Here is a 19,853-nt window from a genome sequence, read left to right as displayed (position 1 = left end):
TAGGGTTGGGGATGCAGAATAGAGAATGACACGGTGACAAAATTCATCACCGTTCCCGTCCCCGCGGATAACCGCGGGAAATAATCCCATGTCATTTTCTAGTGTCTATTTCAATCTCAATCCTTCTACACCAGCATTCTTCAAAGCAAAGCTTGAGGGTCAGTGGTTGTGGCCATTCATACTCTGATTCTTATGGGAGCCAAGGATAATGAAGCCATTGTGACATCACTGATGTGATTGGCTCTTAGGCACTGGTGGAATGAGGCATTATGACATCACAATATCTGCTCTGGATACCAGAGACTGTCATTCTGTAGTGTCCGTTTCAACCTCAGTCCTTCTACCCCAGCATTCTTCAAAGCAAAGCTTGCGGGTCAGTGGTTGTGTCCAATTATACTCTGATTCTTTCCTCTCTCCTTAAAGAATGACATGAAGATGGTTTCCCGTGGTTATCTGCGGGGACGGGAACGATAATATACAGTTTACCATACAGTTTACAATTTGCCATAGTTGGCCTTACAGTGCAAGGTTTTCAGTACATTTTTTATCCTAATTTCACACATAGACAGTTTACAAGTTAGATTTGCCATACTTGGGGCATAGCTTCACTTTATCCAGATGGTTGATAAGTTTATCCAGACACTTGTAATGCATTATGTTCAGTAATTGCCATGTTATGTCTATCACTTGATGTTTGCCATCCCATGTCTACCGCACTAGGTTCTATCATGTTGCGTGTCATGCTGTTGTGTCATACTAGGTCAGCCACACTTGTAAAACTGTTTACCATGCTATGTTTGCCATGTTATGTTTTGCCATACTATGCCCATCATATTATATCTCACATACCATGTTTCGTCGTGTTATATTTTACCATGCTTTAACTATGTTTTGCCAATTTTGTCGGACCGTGTCCTGCCATGTAATGTTTGTCATCACTTTCTATAAATGCACTTTCATGTGTATGTAAACTTGTAACCTATTCTGAGCTCTCCTGGGAGCATGGGATATAAAACCAAATAAATAAAATAGGATTTTCTTAGTTAGTCTGTAGAATATCTCACTGCTATGACCTTGATATCAACATATTTGGCCTAGGGAGCAGTGATCACAATATGATCCGCTTCAACCTGGACACAGGGTAAAACATTGATCCAGAATGTCAGCCACGGCACTGAACTTCCAAAAGGAAATTGCGAAGGAATGAGAGTCATGGTGGGGAAAAAGATTAAGAAGAGAATAAGCACTGTAAAAATGCTAGAGCAAGCATGGTCCCTTTTTAAGGACACGGTCACCGAGGCGCAAAATCTATATATACTATGAATCAACAAGAGATCCAAGAGGAAAAAAAACAAGGAACCAGTGTGGCTCACTGTAGCGGTGAAGGAAGTGATCAGAGACAAGAAGACTTCATTTAAGGAATGGAAAAGGTCAAAAACGGACGAAAACTGGAAAAAGCACAAACATCAAAGCAGGTGCCACGAGGCAGTAAGAGGGGCCAAAAGAAACTGTGAGAAAAAATAGCCAAGGAGGCAAAAAACTTCAAGCTGTTTTTTTCGGTATATTAAAGGGAAACGACCCGCGAAGGAAGCGGTGGGGCTATTGGATGACCATGGAATAAACGGAGTGCTAAAGGAGAACAAAGCCATCGCCGACAAACTGAACATATTTTTTGCGGCTGTATTTACCGAAGAGGATATACACAACATACTAAAAGCCAACAGGCTATACGCAGGAAACGAAGACAGCAAACTGACAGCATTGACGGTCAGTCTAAAAGAGGTATGCAGGCAGATTGATAGGCTTAAAAAGATAAATCCCCGGGACCGGATGGCATCCATCCAAGGGTAATCAAGGAACTGAAAGAGACTATAGCTGAACTGCTTCAACTAATAGCTAATCTGTCGATCAAATCGGGAAGGATTCCGGAAGACTGGAAAGTGGCGAATATTACGCCGATCTTCAAGAAAGGTTCGAGAGGAGATCCAGGAAACTACAGACCGATGAGTCTGACCTCAGGAAAGATGAGTGTCAGGAAAGATGGTAGAGGCGCTGATAAAGGACCGCATCATTGATCACCTTGATGGACACAATCTGATGAGGACCAGCCAGCATGGCTTCAGCAAGTGAAGATCTTGCTTGACGAACTTGCTGCACTTCTTCGAGGGAGTAAACAAACAGATAAACAAGGGCGCGCCGGTCGACATTGTATATCTGGATTTTCAGAAGGCATTCGACAAGGTCCCGCATGAACAACTACTTTGAAAAATTGCGATCCATGGAATCGAGGGTGAAATACTCACGTGAATTAAAAACTGGTCGACAGATAGAAAACAGAGAGTGGGGGTAAATGGACAATACTTGGACTGGAAAAGAGTCACGAGTGGAGTGCCGTAGGGTTTGGTGCTTGGGCCTAAACTAAAAACTAAACTAAACCTTAAGTTTGTATTCCGCATCTTCTCCATAAAGATAGAGCTCGGCACGGTTTACATGTAATTCAATAAATGAGGGAAGGACATAATAAGAAATTAGAGGTTATGAAGAGGATAGCTAGCTTTACATTTTAAATAGATAGCTTTACGTTTTGGAGAAAAGCCAGGTTTTCAGATGCTTTTGGAATAATTGGAATGAGCCTAGGTTCCGCAGCAGGGCAGGGAGGTTATTCCAAAGCTCAGTGAATTTGAAGAAAAGGGATTTTCCTAATTTACCTGCATACATGACGCCTTTTAACGAGGGGAAAGATAGTTTGAGTATGAGGGCAGATCTGGTAGTGTCAAGTCTCGAAGAATTCCAGGATAGTGGGATTAGGGGACAAAGAATGCCATGTAGGATCTGGTTAAAAGGGGATCATGAACAGATCGGAGAAGATTATCATGAAGCTGTACAGGGCCATAGTACACCCCCACCTAGAATACTGCGTCCAGCACTGGTTGCCGTACATGAAAAAGGATACAGTACTACTCAAAATGGTCCAGAGAAGAGCGACTAAGGGGCTGGAGGAGTTGCCGTACAGTGAGAGGTTAAAGAAACTGGGCCTCTTCTTCCTTGAAAAGAGGAGACTGAGAGGGGACATGATCGAAACATTCAAGATAATGAAGGGAATAGACTTAGTAGATAGAGGCAGGTTGTTCACCCTCTCCAAGGTAGAGAGAACGAGAGGGCACTCTCTAAAGTTAAAAGGAGATAGATTCTGTACAAACGTTAGGAAGTTCTTCTTCACCCAGAGAGTGGTGGAAAACTGGAACTCTCTTCCGGAGGCTGTTATAGGGGAAAACACCCTCCAGGGATTCAAGACAAAGTTAGACAAGTTTTTGCTGAACCGGAACATAACACAGGTAAGGCCAGTCTATTAGGGCAATGATCTTTGACCTAAGGGCCACCGCGGGAGCGGACTGCTGGGCACGATGGACTTCTGGTCTGACCCAGCAGTGACAATTCTTATGTTCTTATGCCCGAGATTAACTTGACCGTGCTGAATATAAGTATTATTTCTGTAAACTGAAACGATGTCACTGGTTGCCGGCCTGCTCAATATCGATCTTTTAGCTTTGCAGATGGCCTATTCACTATAAGCAATGCACTATGAAAATCTTTTGTATTATACGCGTAGTATTGCCAAGCAAAATATCAATGTTTTCGAGAAGGGCTTGTATTTACTCTACCAACCTGTTCAAAGAACATAAGAATAGCCTTACTGTGTCAAGCCCAGTAACCCGTTCTCACGGTGGCCAATCCAGGTCACTAGTACCTAGCCAAAACCCAAGAAGTAGCAATATTCAAGCTCCTAGATGCAGTTTAGCTTTTCGTTACTTTTTCCTGGGTATCATTAATTATTAATAGCTCCAAAGTCAGGCAACAGGATGATATTTTGAGGGCTATTAATAACCTTTCTGTATAGCTTTTGCAGGCTTATGGATACTTTGGAACCACAGGTATGAATGATATTCAAAGGAAAACTTCAGGCTGTTTCCTTTTCAAAATCTCTCGGACTGCAGGGCTGCAGGGGATTTTTTTTGGTTCACATAGCCTGGCTAATAATGCCTTATTGACCTTTCTGCAAGGAACTCGGCTATGTTAGCTGTTTTCATCACATCTTCCAGCAACAAATTCCACAGCTTAACTGTGCAATGAATAAAAAGATACATCCTCCAATTAATTTTAAAAGTGCTACCTATTCTTTTTAGCCTTTCTCCGTAAAGAGCTTTCCATCATTTTTGTTGTCCTCCTCGGAACCTTTTCTAGTTCCACTGCGGTGATTATTTTAGAAGCCCCATTCACAATTTAGACATATTTAACACTTCCAAATCCTGGTTTTAGAAAGCCAGGATATGTATGTCCAAATTGTGAATATGAAAGATATCTAATTGTTATAATGAGGAAAAAAAAAATCTCAAATACCCCTATGTCAAAAATAGAGTTTTGTAAAGACACTCATTTGGGGCAAAAGGTACTATCATTGGTAAAAAAAAACTAATTATTAACATAGATATGTGTGAAAAAAATAAATACTAATTTAAGTGCTCTGTTTCTTTATAATGTATTTTTTTTTTAATCTATACCAGTGCACAACAAAGTCTTTTTTCCTTATTATAACAATTAGGTATCTTAACACTTTACTGTATTCATTTTATAGTGTGTTATATTTTGTTAATACACCATTTGCTTTCAGCTTTTGCAAGCAACAATTCAAATTTTGAATTATGTGCATATTGCAAGGGGGTGTAATTGAGCCATGTTTGGGGTGGGACTAGGCCAGGGCTAAAATATTCAGATACATTCCCCATTATAGGATGTCCCCTGAGTCAATATTGAGATTGACATATATTCCCTGGCATGTCTAGGTTCTATTAAGGAGCTCGTCTTGTGCTGTGCTCTACTGGAGGGAGAAGGAAAGGTTGCCCACTTAATTCCACTGTATTCTTTGTCCTCTGAAAGCGAGACTGGCAAATCATATTGGGCTCTGTGGCAGCTTGGCTACCTAAACATGTTTCTGGTCAATATTCAGCCAGCAGCAAATTAGTCCTGGATATTCACTGTCAGGCAATGTGTGGGTACCAGCCCTGAATATGGAGCTAAATTGTTTCACAGTGCCTGCTGGAGCTTTTGCAGGTCCTGGCCGATATTCAGCATAACATTTTTTTTTGAGGGGGAGGGGGTTAGTGCCCGTGATCACCCTTTTCCATTCCTTTGAAAGCCACCTCCCCTCTCCCCATGACCTACACCATGTAGATGCCCTGCCCATACCCTGAAACATTGTCACTCCTAACCCCCTAAAGGCTAGGTAGGCTCTGGGCCTTCCTTTGCTCCATAGTGGTCCAGTGGGATGTTGGGAAAAGGAGCAAGGCCCCCTTGCTCCTGCTCCTTGTGGCTGGCTTCAGAAAATGGCTGCCATGACCTTTTGGGGGCAGTTTGCAGAACTTGTGCAATACTTGTGCAAATTAAATCAGACTGTGTGACAGCTAAGGGTACCTAGACATGTATGTTTCTAAATGACAGATGTACACATGTAAGTGCTGGCACATACATGTGTATATTGCCATGTTACATAAGAACGTAAGAATAACCTTACTGGGTCAGACCAATGGTCCATCAAGTCCAGAAGCCCATTCTCACGGTGGCCAGTCTAGGTCACTAGTACCTAGCCAAAACCCAAAGAGTAGCAGCATTTCATTCTACTGATCCAGGAGCATGGGCTTCTCCCATGTCTTTTTCAATAACAGAATGTGGACTTTACCTCCAGGAAATTGTCCAAACCGTTCTTAAAACCAGCTACGCTACCTGCTCTTACCACAATCTCTGGCAACAAGTTCCAGACCTAAACTATTATCTGAGTGAAAAAATACTTTTAAAACCAATAGGAGGAAATATTTCCCTATAACTTCGAGTGTCCCCTAGTCTTTGTAATTTTTGATGGAGTAAAAAATCGATCCACTTGTACCCGTTCTACTCCACTCAGGATTTTGTAGACTTCAATCATATCTCCCCCTCAGCTATCTCTTTTCCAAGATGAAGAGCCCTAACCCCTTTAGTCTTTCTTCATATGAGAGGAGTTCCATCCCCTTAATCATCTTGGTCGCTCTTCTTTGAACCTTTTCTAGTATTGACTCCGTTAATGTCGATAGTTGCAAAATAGGTGCTGCCAGCACTCCATAGACAACATATATGCTTCCATTTCTACTTGTGTTTTAGAAAAAGCTCTACATTGGCACTTGTATTTCTACATGTGGAAAATAGTATGTCTTGCTAAAAAAAGACTCAGATATTGTGAAAAGTCAATGATAATATGAAAACACTTTCACTATAAAAAAAAAATGCACAATGTCAAGTGGTGCAATATCAGCACAGTACAGGCTTAATGACAATTTATAAACGGAGGAAAAAGCCTCAGACAAGGGCCCTCCCACCTCCACAAAAGTGGTTTCAAGGTGGTTAAGCAATCCCCTCATTGGCAAAAAACCTCCCTCAAATGAAAAAAAGCTCTGTGCTGTTTGTAAAGAAGATATTAAAAGATAGAAGAAAATGCTTTTCAACTTATCTTCTGTTGATCGGTACACCAACGGTGGCCAGCGTTTCACAAATCTGCTGCCTCAGGGTGTAACATGTCTGATCAAGCTTTAAATGGGACGCCAATGAGGTGATCGCTTAACCACCTTGAAACTACTTTTGTGGAGGTGGGAGGGCCCTTGGCTGAAACTTTTTCCTCCGTTTATAAGTTATCATTAAGCCTATACTGTGCTGATATTGTACCACTTGACATTGTGCATTTTTTTATAGTCAAAAGTGTTTTCGAATTAGCATGTCTTGACCATATGTCTGTCCTTTCTATAATCTGCCTTTATATATTTGGAGTTAAAGAAAACAAAACTGCACACAATACTTAATATGCAGTTGTTCTGTGAATTGGTAGAGCCATTATGATATTTTCTGTTTTTTTCTAATAAAATCTAACATTTTATTTGTCTTGACCAACAATGCTTGTCTATTTATTTATTTAAAAATTTATAGTCTGCATATCCAACAATTCTATGCGGATAACATCATAACACACATAATAAAATCACAACAATAAACATCAAAACATACAATCAGACAGATCAATACAGCATAACAAAAAGCATTAAAATATGGATCTGTCTTTTCATTTTCATATTCTTCTGTGACACAGATGATGAATGTCATGATCTTTATACTTCTTGATTGATGTTATCTTTTATTTAGTTTTGTTTTATGTTACATATAAACTCAATAAAACTTATTGAACTAAAAAAAAAAAAAAAATATTATTCACTAAAACTAATAACATTCGCTCTTACTGATAAAATGCACCAAGATCCATTTCCTGGATGGCGACTTCTTAAGAATCCTGCATTCTGTATTTGTAGATTACTTTTCACTATGTGCATCACTTCTTAAATATCCGCATTAAAGGGCAAAGTTATACATATGGCCAAACATTAAGATGGATTATTTTACCATAGTGAGACCCTGCACTTGATATATAATAACATAACCCATCTTAACAGTAGTCCATATTGATAACTTCCCCCACTAAATCTCATCTGCCAGTCTTGCAAGGTCCTTCTGCAATTTCTTACAATTCTGTGTCATCTGCTAATCTGATCACTTCACTTGTCATTTCCATTTACTGATTAATTAATATTTTAAAAAGCACTGGTTCTAGTATAGAACCTTGAGACATTCCTACTACATATATTTCTATTATTGCAAAGAATGACAATTTAGTCCTATTTGCTGGTTTCTTTCTTTTAATCAAATTCCAATCTACAATAAGACATTGCCTCCTATCCTGTCACTTCTTTGCTTCTGTGTACTGATGACATCATCAGTAACGCGGCATACAGAAGGCCCCAGAGAGAAGGCCGCGAAGCAGCCTATGAGTGCTGCTGGCCCGACGCTCCTTTACTGGAAGGTATTTATGGTCGCAGTCGGTGGGGATCATTGGGAGGGAAAGATGGAGGGTCAGCATGGGTTCGGCAGCGCAGCCCTACCCAAAAATAAGACCTAGTGCCTTTATTGGGCCCCAAATGAATATAAGACACTGACTTATTTTCGGGGAAACATGGTACTACTACTACTATTAATTATTTATAGAGTTCTACCAGACATACACAGCACTGTGCAGAGTCACGAAAGAGATAGACCCTGCTTGAAAGAGCTTACAGTCTAAATCAGTGTCTCACAATCTTTACAATCAGTGGCACCCTAAACTGGCAGCCCCGGCTCATGGACATCCAGAAGTATGTGGACATTGGCGCGATTACATCACGCTGACATCCGTGTATGCACAGAGGCCCTTCAGATGGGGCCCTGCTCTGCCAATAGGGGGGGAGGGACTGAAAAAGAAGAGGCGCAGAGAGGAGGAGAGACGCCAGGGAGGAGGAGAGGTACCGGCTGCAGCTGCTTACAGGATGTGCCTCTCAGTGCGAGAGGCACGTCCTGCAGTCAGTCAGCTGGCGCTGATATTCTCCTCCTCCCCAGAGTCTCACAGCACACCTGGAATCTTATGCGGCACACAGTGTGTGATACGCTGATCTAAACAGACAAGATAGACAAACAGGATGCCAAGGTGGAGGATCCAAGGGGATGTTAGTCTGCTGATTAGGGTGGTGGATTGAAGGCTATATCAAAAAGGTGAGATTTCAGTCTGATTTTAAACAAGGAAAGGGGTGTGACGGATAAACTCATGTAGTTTATTCAGGCATACGGGGCAGCTAAATGAAAGGAACGGTCTGGAATCAGCAGTTGAGAAGAGTATGGATGAAGTTTCAAGTTTATTAATTTTTAATATACCGACCATCTATGGGAATCTAGCTGGTTTACAATAAAATATTAGAATAAAAATAATACTAGTAGGGAATAAATTTAAAGAGCGGAAGGGAAGTGTACATTGAGGACATTGACAAGACGAACTGGAGAGTGGTGATAAAGAAAAGAAGAGGGGGTAAAGTTACATTATTAGAGGTTAAAAACTAAAAAAAAAAAAGGTGAAAGGAAATGGAAGGGAAGAGGATAAAACATTGGGGATGGGATCACTTTTTGAAAGCGGTTGGCTAAAATGAAGATGAGAAGGATCAAGAACAGTAGAATGCATCTTGAAATAAGAATGTTTTTAAATTTGTCTTGAATTTATCGATTAATTTTTCATGGCGAAGTTGAGATGGCAGAGCATTCCATAAAGTTGGAGCTACTACTGAGAAATTAGATTTTCTGGTATAGAAAAATTCCTTTATGGAAGGAATAGAAAGTAAGTTCTGATCAGCTGATCTAAGAGGCTGTGAAGAGCGGAAAGGGGTGAGAAGCTTATCAAGAAAAGAAGGTTGATGGGAATGTTTGATTTTGAAGACTAACATAACAGTTTTGTAGGTAATGCGATGTGTAATGGGTAACCAATGAGCTTCTTTCAGAAGAGGGGTGACATGATCATATTTCCCTAACTTATAGATAAGTTTTATTGCTGTATTTTGAATAAGCTGTTGACGTCGTAATTCTTTTTGAGGAATTTCGTTATAGAGGGAATTGCAATAGTCAAGATGAAAAATAACTAGAGAGTAAACTAGGGTTGTGATTGCTTCAGTGTCAAGAATGGACGTTAGGGAACGTATAAGCCTAAGCTTATAAAAGCAGGTTTTTACCACCGCACTGATTTGGTCATGAAATGTTAAATCAGTGTCGATGATTACCCCGAGTAGTTTTATTTTAGTTTCTATTTTTACGGGGTGCGATTTGATGGAGATCTTTCCTATTATCGTTTCTTTTTTTTTTGGTTGGAAAAAGTAGGCCACAGGATTTATTGAAGTTAAGAGAAAGTTTATTAGCATGAAGCCAGTCACTTATTTTGTCTAATTTATTATTGATTTCTTGTATTTCCGAGATATTTGAAGTATCGACAGGGTGAAGTAATTGAATGTCATCTGCGTAAGCAAAGATTGTGAAGCCGATTGACTGGGCTAGAGTGAGGAGAGGCGACATGAAGATGTTAAATAGCAAGGGAGACAGAATGGAACCTTGAGGGATGCCGTAAGTTTGAGCTATGGGCAGAGAGGTTTTCTCCTTCGAGTGAACTTTGAAACTACATTCAGTAAAGTATGAGATAAACCATAAAAGAGCTGAACCTGTAAGACCGCAATCTTTTAGTCGGTCGATGAAGAGAGGGTGGTCTACTGTATCAAAAGCTGCGGACAGTTCGAGAGAAATAAGAAGAACAGATTTTTGGTGGTCAAGAAAATAATATATAGTTGAAATAAGACCTAGTAATGATGATTCAGTGGAATAAGAAGAACGGAAACCAGTTTGATGTGGATGTAGGGCATGAATTTTGTCGATAAATTCGGCAAGTTGGTTATAGACGATTTTCTCTGTCAGTTTGGAAAGAAGAGGGAGATTGGCGATAGGATGGAAATTTTCTGGCACGGTTGAATCTAAGTTCTGATTTTTTAATTTTGGGAAAACAAAAGCTGATTTCCAAGCTTTAGGGACAAGACTATCGGAAAGACTTTTAGTTACCATTTCCAGGAGAAATGGTCCAAAGAAAGAAAATAATTTTTTGAGAATTGAAGAAGGAATACTCTCTGTTGAATTGTTAGGTGTGTTTATGGATTGAAAGATTCTGAGAAGATTAGCTAGAGATGGGGGCTTGAAGTTGGAACAAGTGCTAAATGGTAGATGGGTAGTATCATCGGAGGCATCTTGAGGTGATGCACGAGTAGGCGGTCTGAAGTGAGATCTGATGTCCTTAATTTTCTTGTCGAAAAAGAATGCAAGTTCAGAAGCTGGTGGTTGTATGGATAGAGGTGGAGGTTTTTTATTGGAGTAAGGAGATAGTGATTGAACTATACTGAAAAGAGCTGAGGAGTTATGAGTTGTAGTGATGAATTTTGAATAGTATTCTTTCTTAGCTTGTTGTATAACAGTTTTGTTATCTAAGGAACAGAGTTCTCAGGGAGGCATATAAGGAGAGATAAGAGAAGAGAGATACTGAGGGGCTGCGGCATGAACGGTATTGTGTGGCAAGTTTTGTTTAATGTGTATTAAAACTATATGGTCTCCATTGGCTCCCAGTAACTTAACCTCATGTCAAATCAATAAGTGGGGTTCCCCAAAACTGGAGAAAATTATCATTTTATAACTGATTCAATAATTTGGCACACTCTTTGGGCTGGATTCTAGTAACAGTGCCCACATCAGCCGGCACCTCCAAAAATGGTGCCAGCTGTGTGCCAATCACACTTAGTGCCGTTAAGAGAATCGTGGCTTACGTCTAACATAGGCACCGGAAATGTAAGCCATGGTTTTGCAGGCCTACATTACTGACACCTAGGCTTGATAAAAATCAGGTGTACCGAGGTGCCCAGTAACGCCCAAGGCCATTTCCGGCGTAAACCACACCTACTTTGACTTTAGGCGCTGTAGGCAGCTGCAGTGGAAACATTAAAGAAGCAGAATGAAAAATCTTTTGTAAAACACATAGAAGAACACCAGCAAATACACAAGGCATTTTAATTTAATCATGAAATGCATGTGATTACAGGGCAGACTGGATGGATCATTTAGGTATTTATCCGCCGTCATTTACTATGTTACTATGAAGACCTTGTGCCTTTTTTGGCCGATTTGGTTAATTTGTGTAGTTCTGGACTTGTTCAGCTGTTCTGGTATAAGTGATCTGATAAGTTTTCATCCTATTTCTTCACTGCCATTTTTGTCAAAAACGTTTTGGAGAGAATGGTTTTGTTTCAGCTGGTTGTCTTCCTGGACTCCAGCGCAGCGTTGGACTCCCATCAGCATGGATTCAGGAAATCCCTTAGTACAGAGATTCCATTGCTTTCAACTTTTGCTGCTGTTCATTATGGATATCATACAGCTGAGTGGGGTTTTTTTTCTTGGCTTTGTTAGATATTAATGCTGCCTCTGATACACTGAATCATTCAGTTCTTTTGACTAGGTTGACAGAAAAAGGATTAGAAGGGACTGTTTTAAATTGGTTTCGGTCTCATTTGACTGGGAGAAAACATAAGTATGTGAGAGCTGAATCTTCCACAGACAATTTTCCCATTGTTATTGGTGTGCCTCAGGGCTCTTCTTTTTCAGCTATACTGTTTAACATATATATTTTACCACTGTAAATTCTTGGGAAAGCTTCAGGTACATTGCAGGCTCTGTGCCAATGATGTTTTGCTCTGTTTTTCCTATTAAGTGTGATTTCCATTTGGCTTTGAATAAATATAAAGTTTGTCTCATATTTTTACCTGGATGTGTGATAACTGTTTGGCTATCAGCCTACCAAAGACTGAACTGGTGTACTAGAATTGTTTTGTCCCATCTGCCAGAAACACTTGACCTGGGCCCTTTTGTCATTCCTGTTTGCTTGAAGATAGAGTTTAGAAGTAACATTGGATTCTGGTCTTACTATGAAGCCATTTGTTCAGCAGTTAATAGAATTCTTACTCCTTCTGACTTTCAGACAGTGCTTCAGGCACTGATTTTGGTAATGTTGACTACTGCAATTTATTGTTATATGGCATGCTTCCAACCCTTTTTAAGGCTCTCCAATGTGTTCAGAACTCAGCAGCCCACTTGTTAAGTGGCTAGCCTCGTTTTGATCATGTGACTTCTACTCTTGTGGCTTTTCATTGGCTGCCGATGTTCTGGGCTGCTGTCATTCAGGTACTTTGATTTTTTTTTTACTAATTGGTGGATGATGCACCATTGTATTTTGTTAACTTTTTAAAACTGTTGCTGGAAGAGATCATTGGTCCAAGGCTGAAAGGTTGGATCAAACGCCTCCTGCTAGAGCCTATTGACTGGTGAAGGCACATAATCATTTTTTTGAGGGGAATCATTTACCTAACAAAGTTAGAGCAATTACTAATTACTGTATCTTCAGAAAACAGGTGAAGAAGCTTTTATTTTTTTATGTTGAATATTTTTATTGGTTTTCAATAAACAGAAAGACAAAATATCAGTTATCATGAAAAAAACAGATACAACTGTTGTTTGCATGTACAGTTTACATTGAGGATTGAACAGGAAATTGTACCTCAACGATAATTGAAGCATTAAGCAAAAATGAAGGATTAGCCTACCATAGCGCAAAGTTTAGATACCTGATAACAATTCCACACAAGAGACTATTGCATCATTTCACCTGAAATTTATGCAACAGAGCACGGAGAGAAAATAAATCAACAATTTGTATTGGTGAGGGAGCTTTCACAGTACTTAACCAGCGGTTCCCATATTTTGGAGAACTTATGGAAAAAATTCTTTTTTTTTTTTTTTGCAGTTAAATCTTCATATTTCATGATGGAACAAACAAAATTCCACCATGAGGAATAGGAAAAATTGTCAGAATGTTTCCAATTTGTTAATATCGTTTTAATTGTGATCTTTAGTAATGATCTCAATAGCAAGGATTGGTACTCAGTAATATTGGACTGCATAGCCAAATCCCCAAATATGACAATGGCAAGTGAGATTTTGTCAGTTATATGTAATAACTTAGAAATAAACTCTCAAATCTGCTTCCAATATTGCTGAATGGGTAGGCAATAAAAGAGCATGTGATCTAGGGTCCCAGTGTCTGCCGCACAAGACCAGCATTTGTTGTTATTGTCCGATGATATCTTAGAAAGATTGTATGGAGTCCAAAAAGCTCTGTGTAGAAGGAAATAGGAGGATTGAGCGATAGCAGAAGAGCGCAAGAGTTTGAAGGAATGTAACCAAATAATATGCCATTGTTCTTTGCTTAAGGGGAATGCAGCATCTTTATACCATACATCTTGAAAGCCAATGGGAACAAGGGACTGGTATTTGGGTAACAGTTTGTACCAGTTGCTGGCCTTGCCTTTCTTGTACCCCAGTGCTTCACTAAGAGACAAGATGGAAGGTTTACAAGATTCACAGGATTTGGACAGGACCCCAATACAATGTTGGAGTTGAAGCCAACAATAGAACTGAGACATCTTAAGATTGTGCTTTTCTGCAAGAATTTCGAATGGGATCCATTGACTGTCCGCAATCAGGTGGTTGAGCGACCATATGTTAGCCTCTTGCCATTGGGACCAATGAATAGGTTTGCCCTGAATAAGGAAATGAGACGAGTCCCAAATGGGAGCAAATACAGTGGAGGCAGTGGTGTACCAAGGGGGGAGGGGGGCGGTCCACCCCGGTGCATGCCCCAAGGGGGTGCACAGCCGGCCACCCTCCCTATTCTGCCGCTGCTGCCTTTCCTTAACCAGCAGCAGCGGCAGTAAACAGGGGTGTCCGCGGGTGCTCACCAGCATTGCTCAGCTTCTGGACAGCTCCCCTACTGAAAGCCGCGGGCGTCCGCTCCTCGTGCGATCCGCAGCTGCATCGGAAGCGTTCTCTCTGACATCACAATGTCAGAGATAAGGCTTCCGATACCGCCACGGATCGGTGAGGTGTAGACGCCTGCAGCTTTCAGTAGGGGAGCCGGCCAGAAGCTGAGCAATGCCGGTGAGCACCCGTGGACACCCCTGTATACTGCTGCTGCTGCTGGTTTTTGTTATTTGTTTTATCAATATAGTACCATTTGAATTTTTGTTGTTTTGTTGTTATAAAGGACATAATCAAAACATACATCTAAGTCTGATTTGAGGGTCTGGCACTAGACATCCAAAGTCGGCAATGGGAATATGCTCTTTTTCGAAAAATACATCTAGAATTTTTTTTTTTTTAATCATCTATCTGGACGTCCAGGTTATTGTTCATCCAGACCGCCAGGACATCTATCTTTATACCACATTCTTGACCAAAATTTTGATCAAATCCCAAACACCCAGAACAAGATCATTTGGACGTGAGAGGGGCTAATCTTGTAATGGACTGGCCACCCAGACATGGCAACAGAGCAGTGGGACACCTTACAGGGCATTGCTGTGAACTTCACAAAAAGGGTGCCAGAACTCCTTTATAGGTTATGGTGACCCCCCCAATAGCCCTTATGGCTGCAGGTAGCACTTATATGGCAGTAGACTAGGGTTTTGGGGGGGTTGGGGCGTACATGTTCCACCATAAATGTAGTAGTTAAGAGTGGCTTATGGGCCTGGGTCCTCCTCTCTATGGTTCACTAGCCCACTCCCCAGGCTATTTAAGACACCTCTATGCAGCTCTACTAGGCTGTCCTAGACTAGGTGCTGATGTTCTGGAGACAGGTATGTACTTTTATTCTGATATTTGTGTGGGTGTGAGGGGGCCAGTGAGCACTGGAGGGAGTGTGTGGGGGGTCTTTTATTTGTCTCTCCAGTGGTTATCTGGTCACTTTGGATATCTTTTTGGCACTTATACTTGTTTTTATATCGTCTAACTCACATGTAAGGTTTATCCAGGATGTCTAGTAAAACATTCAATTATCCCTGCAGGATGACAAAGTCTAGGTCAGCCCCCATCCCACCCACATATTGCTCTAATGACTTCTCTGGATACGACCCATTCATCTCTGAGCCCACAGTGGCATTCAGAGGCATAAAGGACCTGTTTTACGAAGCTGCGCTAGCGGCTGCCGCGTGGCAACGGCCCCGAAGCCCTTTAAATCTCTATGGGCTTTGGGTCCATTACCACAGCGCAGCCTCGCAAAACAGGCCCAAAGACTCCTGTGACACATCCAGAACGTTGGTTTGATTTTGGACGACCTGTCTTTTAGGTTGTCCAAGTGCTGGCATGTTTAAGTTTTGATTATGAGCCCCATTGTGTTTATTTTGCCAAGTGACCACACCACTGTTACCTCTCACACCAGTAAGGAATAGAGTAATTTTCCATCTTGTCATTTTCAGGACTAACAGTTCCAGCTAGAATTTTTACCTTCCTAGTATATCCTGACGCAACATCTACCCAATCATTACTTGAGTGAATAAAATCTCCCTTTATTATGCTTTCAATTTTGTTTATCCTTTTATTTATCTTTAGGAAGCAGTCAAACCAAATTAGGCTATATGTAGTATAATTTAATTCAATTCACAGATTTATATCCCCCCTTTAGCACTAGCTAAGCCAGTTAGGTAACGGTCCCTTTGTCTGTAGCCTGAATCTAAGCAATATGCATCTAAACTGCATCCTCAGAAAATCTCACATACTATCTCTGATGACTGCCAAATTTTCCCCCTCTTTAACTAAGGCACACTAAATGCTAATGCGTCCATAGAATGGTGACGGGTCAAAAGTGCGCGAGGACAAAGGCGCGCAGGGCTTAATCGTGCCGAAGAAAACCCGTATTTTAAAGCGCTCTGATGGGGGGATGGGGGGTTTGGGGGGGAACCCCCCCCACTCTACTTAATAGGGATCATGCTGCCTCACGCTGCCATTTTCGGGGGGGGGGTGTGGGGGGTGTAACCCCCCACATTATACTGAAAACTTAACTTTTTCCCTAAAAAACAGGGAAAAAGTTAAGTTTCCAGTATAATGAGGGGGGTTACAACGCCAGCGCGATCTCTATTAAGTAAAGTGGGGGGGGGGCCCCACCAACACCCCCCGTCGGAGCCCTTTAAAATACGGGTTTTCTTTGGCGCGATTAAGTCCTGCGCTCAGTTGTCGGCGCGCCTTTGTCCTCGCGCGCTTTAGACTATGAACCCCATAGAATATAATGGACACGTTAACATTTAGTGCGCGCTAAATCAGCTAGCTCACCTTAGTAAAAGGACCCCTTTATCTGGCTAGTGTGGGGAAAACAAAAGTAAAATGGTTTGCATGAAGGGTTTTAAAACCCTCAGATTTTTCTTGGTGCAGTAAAACTTTGGTTTGCAAGCATAATTCGTTCCAGAAGCATGCTTGTAATCCAAAGCACTGGTATAGCAAAACAAATTTCCCCATAGGAAATAAAGGCAGCTGAGACGATTCGTTCCACAACCCAAAAACTTTATTACAAAATACTATACGTACTTGTATTGTAAGACCTCGCTCATTTAGAACAGTCACTACACTCCCACAGCGTCAGAGAGAGAACTATTGGCTCAGTTGTGATGATGCGACACGTGTATACTGTATGTACTCGTATTGCAAGACCTCACTCATTTAGAACAGTGACTACACTCCCACAGCGTCAGAGAGAGAACTATTGGCTCAGTTGTGATGATGCGACACGTGTATACTGTATGTACTGAGCAGAGTTACTCTTTAACCCTGCCCAAGAGGATACTCTGAAATGACTGTACAAATATTTCCAATCAAAAATTTTTATTAAAAATAACAGAGTAATCTTGTTTCAAAAGGCATTTGTACAAGGAGACATGTCTAAATCAGAAGTGTAACTGCATCTTTCTGAGGAACGGTCCTGCCTTCTTTACCTATATACCTAATATGATGACATTTTTCCTACCTTCATATAATTGGTCAAACATATTTTCTACCATATAAGGAGGCACTTCTTGTACATGCATACATATTGAGGTAGTGGCTTTCCCCTACAGCAAGAAGCACATGTTCCTTCTTTATCAAAATGTATCCCAATATTTGTGTATCTGGTTCTGTATCTTTTTATCCAATTTTTTTTATATCACAAACCTTTCTTATTCTGGAATGTGGCCTTATCTTATCAGTCTTCCCTACCTAGTGAATCCTTTGAACCAATAGTAAGAAATTTTAGTGACTGTTTGCATATATCACCATATAACTGTCCATCTTAGTAGGCCTGCCCCACCCCGGATCACTTGAGCCAAAGGGCCACCTCCTTAGTATTTGTATTGCAAGACTTTGCTTGTTTAGAACAGTCACTACACTCTTGCAGTGTCAGAGAGCGAAGAACCATCGGCTAAGTTGTGATGTGTGTATACTGTATGTGCTTGTATTGCAAGACATTGCTTGTATATCAAGTTAAAATTTAATAAAATGTTTTGTTGTCTTGCAAAACATTTGCAATCCAAGGTTTTACTGTAATTCCAAAAGTTACCAGGACAAATCTTCTTAATATTGACCCTGACTTTTATTTTAATTCAGTACAGTACTCCCCATGAAATTTGCGGGGGTTCTATTCTAGGAACACCCGTGAATTTCAAAAAAACATGAATGCTGTTTTGAGTCTGTAAAAAGGCAGGAGAGGGCAGCTGGGGTGCCAGCAGGGAGGAGAGGAGGAAGAATCGGCTGATTGGCTGACCGGCGGGAAGAGGAGGGGGAATTGGCTGTGCAGAAGGCTGATTGGCTGACCAGGGGGAGGGGGGAAGATGAGGAGGAGGAATCGGCTGTGCAGAAGGCTGATTGGCTGACCAGGGGGGAGAGGAGGAGGAATCGGCTGTGCAGAAGGCTGATTGGCTGACCGGGGAGGGAGGGAGAGGAGGAGAAATTGGCTGTTCATAAGGCTGATTCACGGACACATTCCATGTATTATCTGACCGGAAGAGGCAGTCAGAAAATACAGTGAATAGCTGAGTCCGTGAATTGCGAACCGTGAATTCGCAGGGGAACACTGTACTTTTAACCTACAAAATTATTCCCTAAAAGAAATCAAATAATAATAAAAATTAAATTAACATAGTTGGTGATAAATTTGGCAAGTGAGTCTCATGCTTTTAAACCTTGAAAGTTTGTTTACTTATTACTGGATGTTGGGAGACCTGAATTCTACTCAGAAATATGGGAAATTAGACAGAAATGGGAAATACTAAGGAATGAATGGATAGAGGCAGAGGCTAATGCTTTTACAATGTTTTAATTTTGTTTTTAGTATTTTCTTGTCAGTTTTGTATTATGATATTTATTGTGGTCCCCTTTTATGAAGCCATGTTAGGATTTTTTATTGCCAGCTGCTGCATTAAAAGCTCCGAAACTCATAGGAATTCTATGAGCACTGGAGCTTTTACCGCAGCTGACTTCGATAAAAAAAAAAAACCCTCTAATGTGGCTTGATTAAAGAGGGCCTGTAGTAAGTAGAACTGTGTATGTATAATTGTAATTTGCCAAGAAGTTTGACAATAATGCAGAATATAATTAATGTAATAAATAATAAACATAAGAATAGTGTTTGAGGAACTCATTGCTCTATAATCTAAAATTCACTGTTTTCTTTTCTTAGAGGGAAAAGTTCATAAAATTATTGGATCAATTACACAACTCCTTGAGGATTGACTTGTCGAAATACAGGGTATGTGCAAATGAATTGGAACATATGCAGTATAACTCAGTACATATATAGGTTAATTCTGATTCAGTGAAACATGGAAATGCTCGTCTCTAGTGTATGCATTGATTGCTTGGTGTTTGCAGGCTCAAACTTCATTTTGCACATGAATATGTTATTGAAGTTATTTTTACAGTGAAACCCAGCTATATTAAATTTATAAATCCTTATGCTATGGTGGTCTTTATTAAAATGTATTTAAAATAACCACAGAGAATAAGAAAAAATAGCAGATCTTTGCCAGTATAGGAGAGACGTTATCCATGTAGACTACTATTCCCCACTAACTCATGCTATTTTAGTACAGGTTCCATTTTATGCAATGTGTCCTAGTCACTAATAACTCGGGTTAAAAATAGAACAACCCATCTTTACAAAAGCCCAATAATCAAGCAGAACTTCAGAAATATTGGGCTACAACTACAGAATTAGGTACACAGTGAAAATTGTTTCTTTTCCCAATGGTACTGTTGTGGTTTTCATAAATGTTTCACAATTTTTACATAATAACACACTGGTTGATAGTCAGCTCACAGCAGTCAGGCTCATAATTCTATAAATAGCACCTTAAGTTAGACGCCCTACAAGTGCCTAACTTAAGTTGAAAGCACCATTTAAAAAAAAAAAAAAAAATGAAAAAGCATTTTAAAAGTCAAAATAAAGATGCCTACCTATGGCGTAGTAAGGGTGAGCAGCGCCCTTCCCCTCC

At 40.5% G+C, this 19,853-nt stretch overlaps 1 protein-coding gene across 11 annotated transcripts in view; it reads left to right on the top strand.

Moving 5' to 3' along the window:
* The window catches only part of UNC13C (unc-13 homolog C), a 769,821-nt gene that overhangs the window by 495,509 nt on the left and 254,459 nt on the right, over positions 1-19,853 (top strand). For all 11 annotated transcript variants that reach the window (XM_033920485.1, XM_033920487.1, XM_033920488.1 and 8 more), the window contains one exon: positions 19,040-19,108. In XM_033920485.1, the coding sequence (XP_033776376.1) occupies positions 19,040-19,108 (69 nt within the window). The remainder of the gene's footprint in view (positions 1-19,039; positions 19,109-19,853) is intronic.

Source organism: Geotrypetes seraphini, chromosome 14 (assembly GCF_902459505.1).
Source record: "Geotrypetes seraphini chromosome 14, aGeoSer1.1, whole genome shotgun sequence".
Lineage (NCBI taxonomy): Eukaryota > Metazoa > Chordata > Amphibia > Gymnophiona > Dermophiidae > Geotrypetes > Geotrypetes seraphini.
The sequence above is the reverse complement of the archived record's forward strand: the minus strand, read 5'-3'. Positions and strand labels throughout refer to the sequence as shown.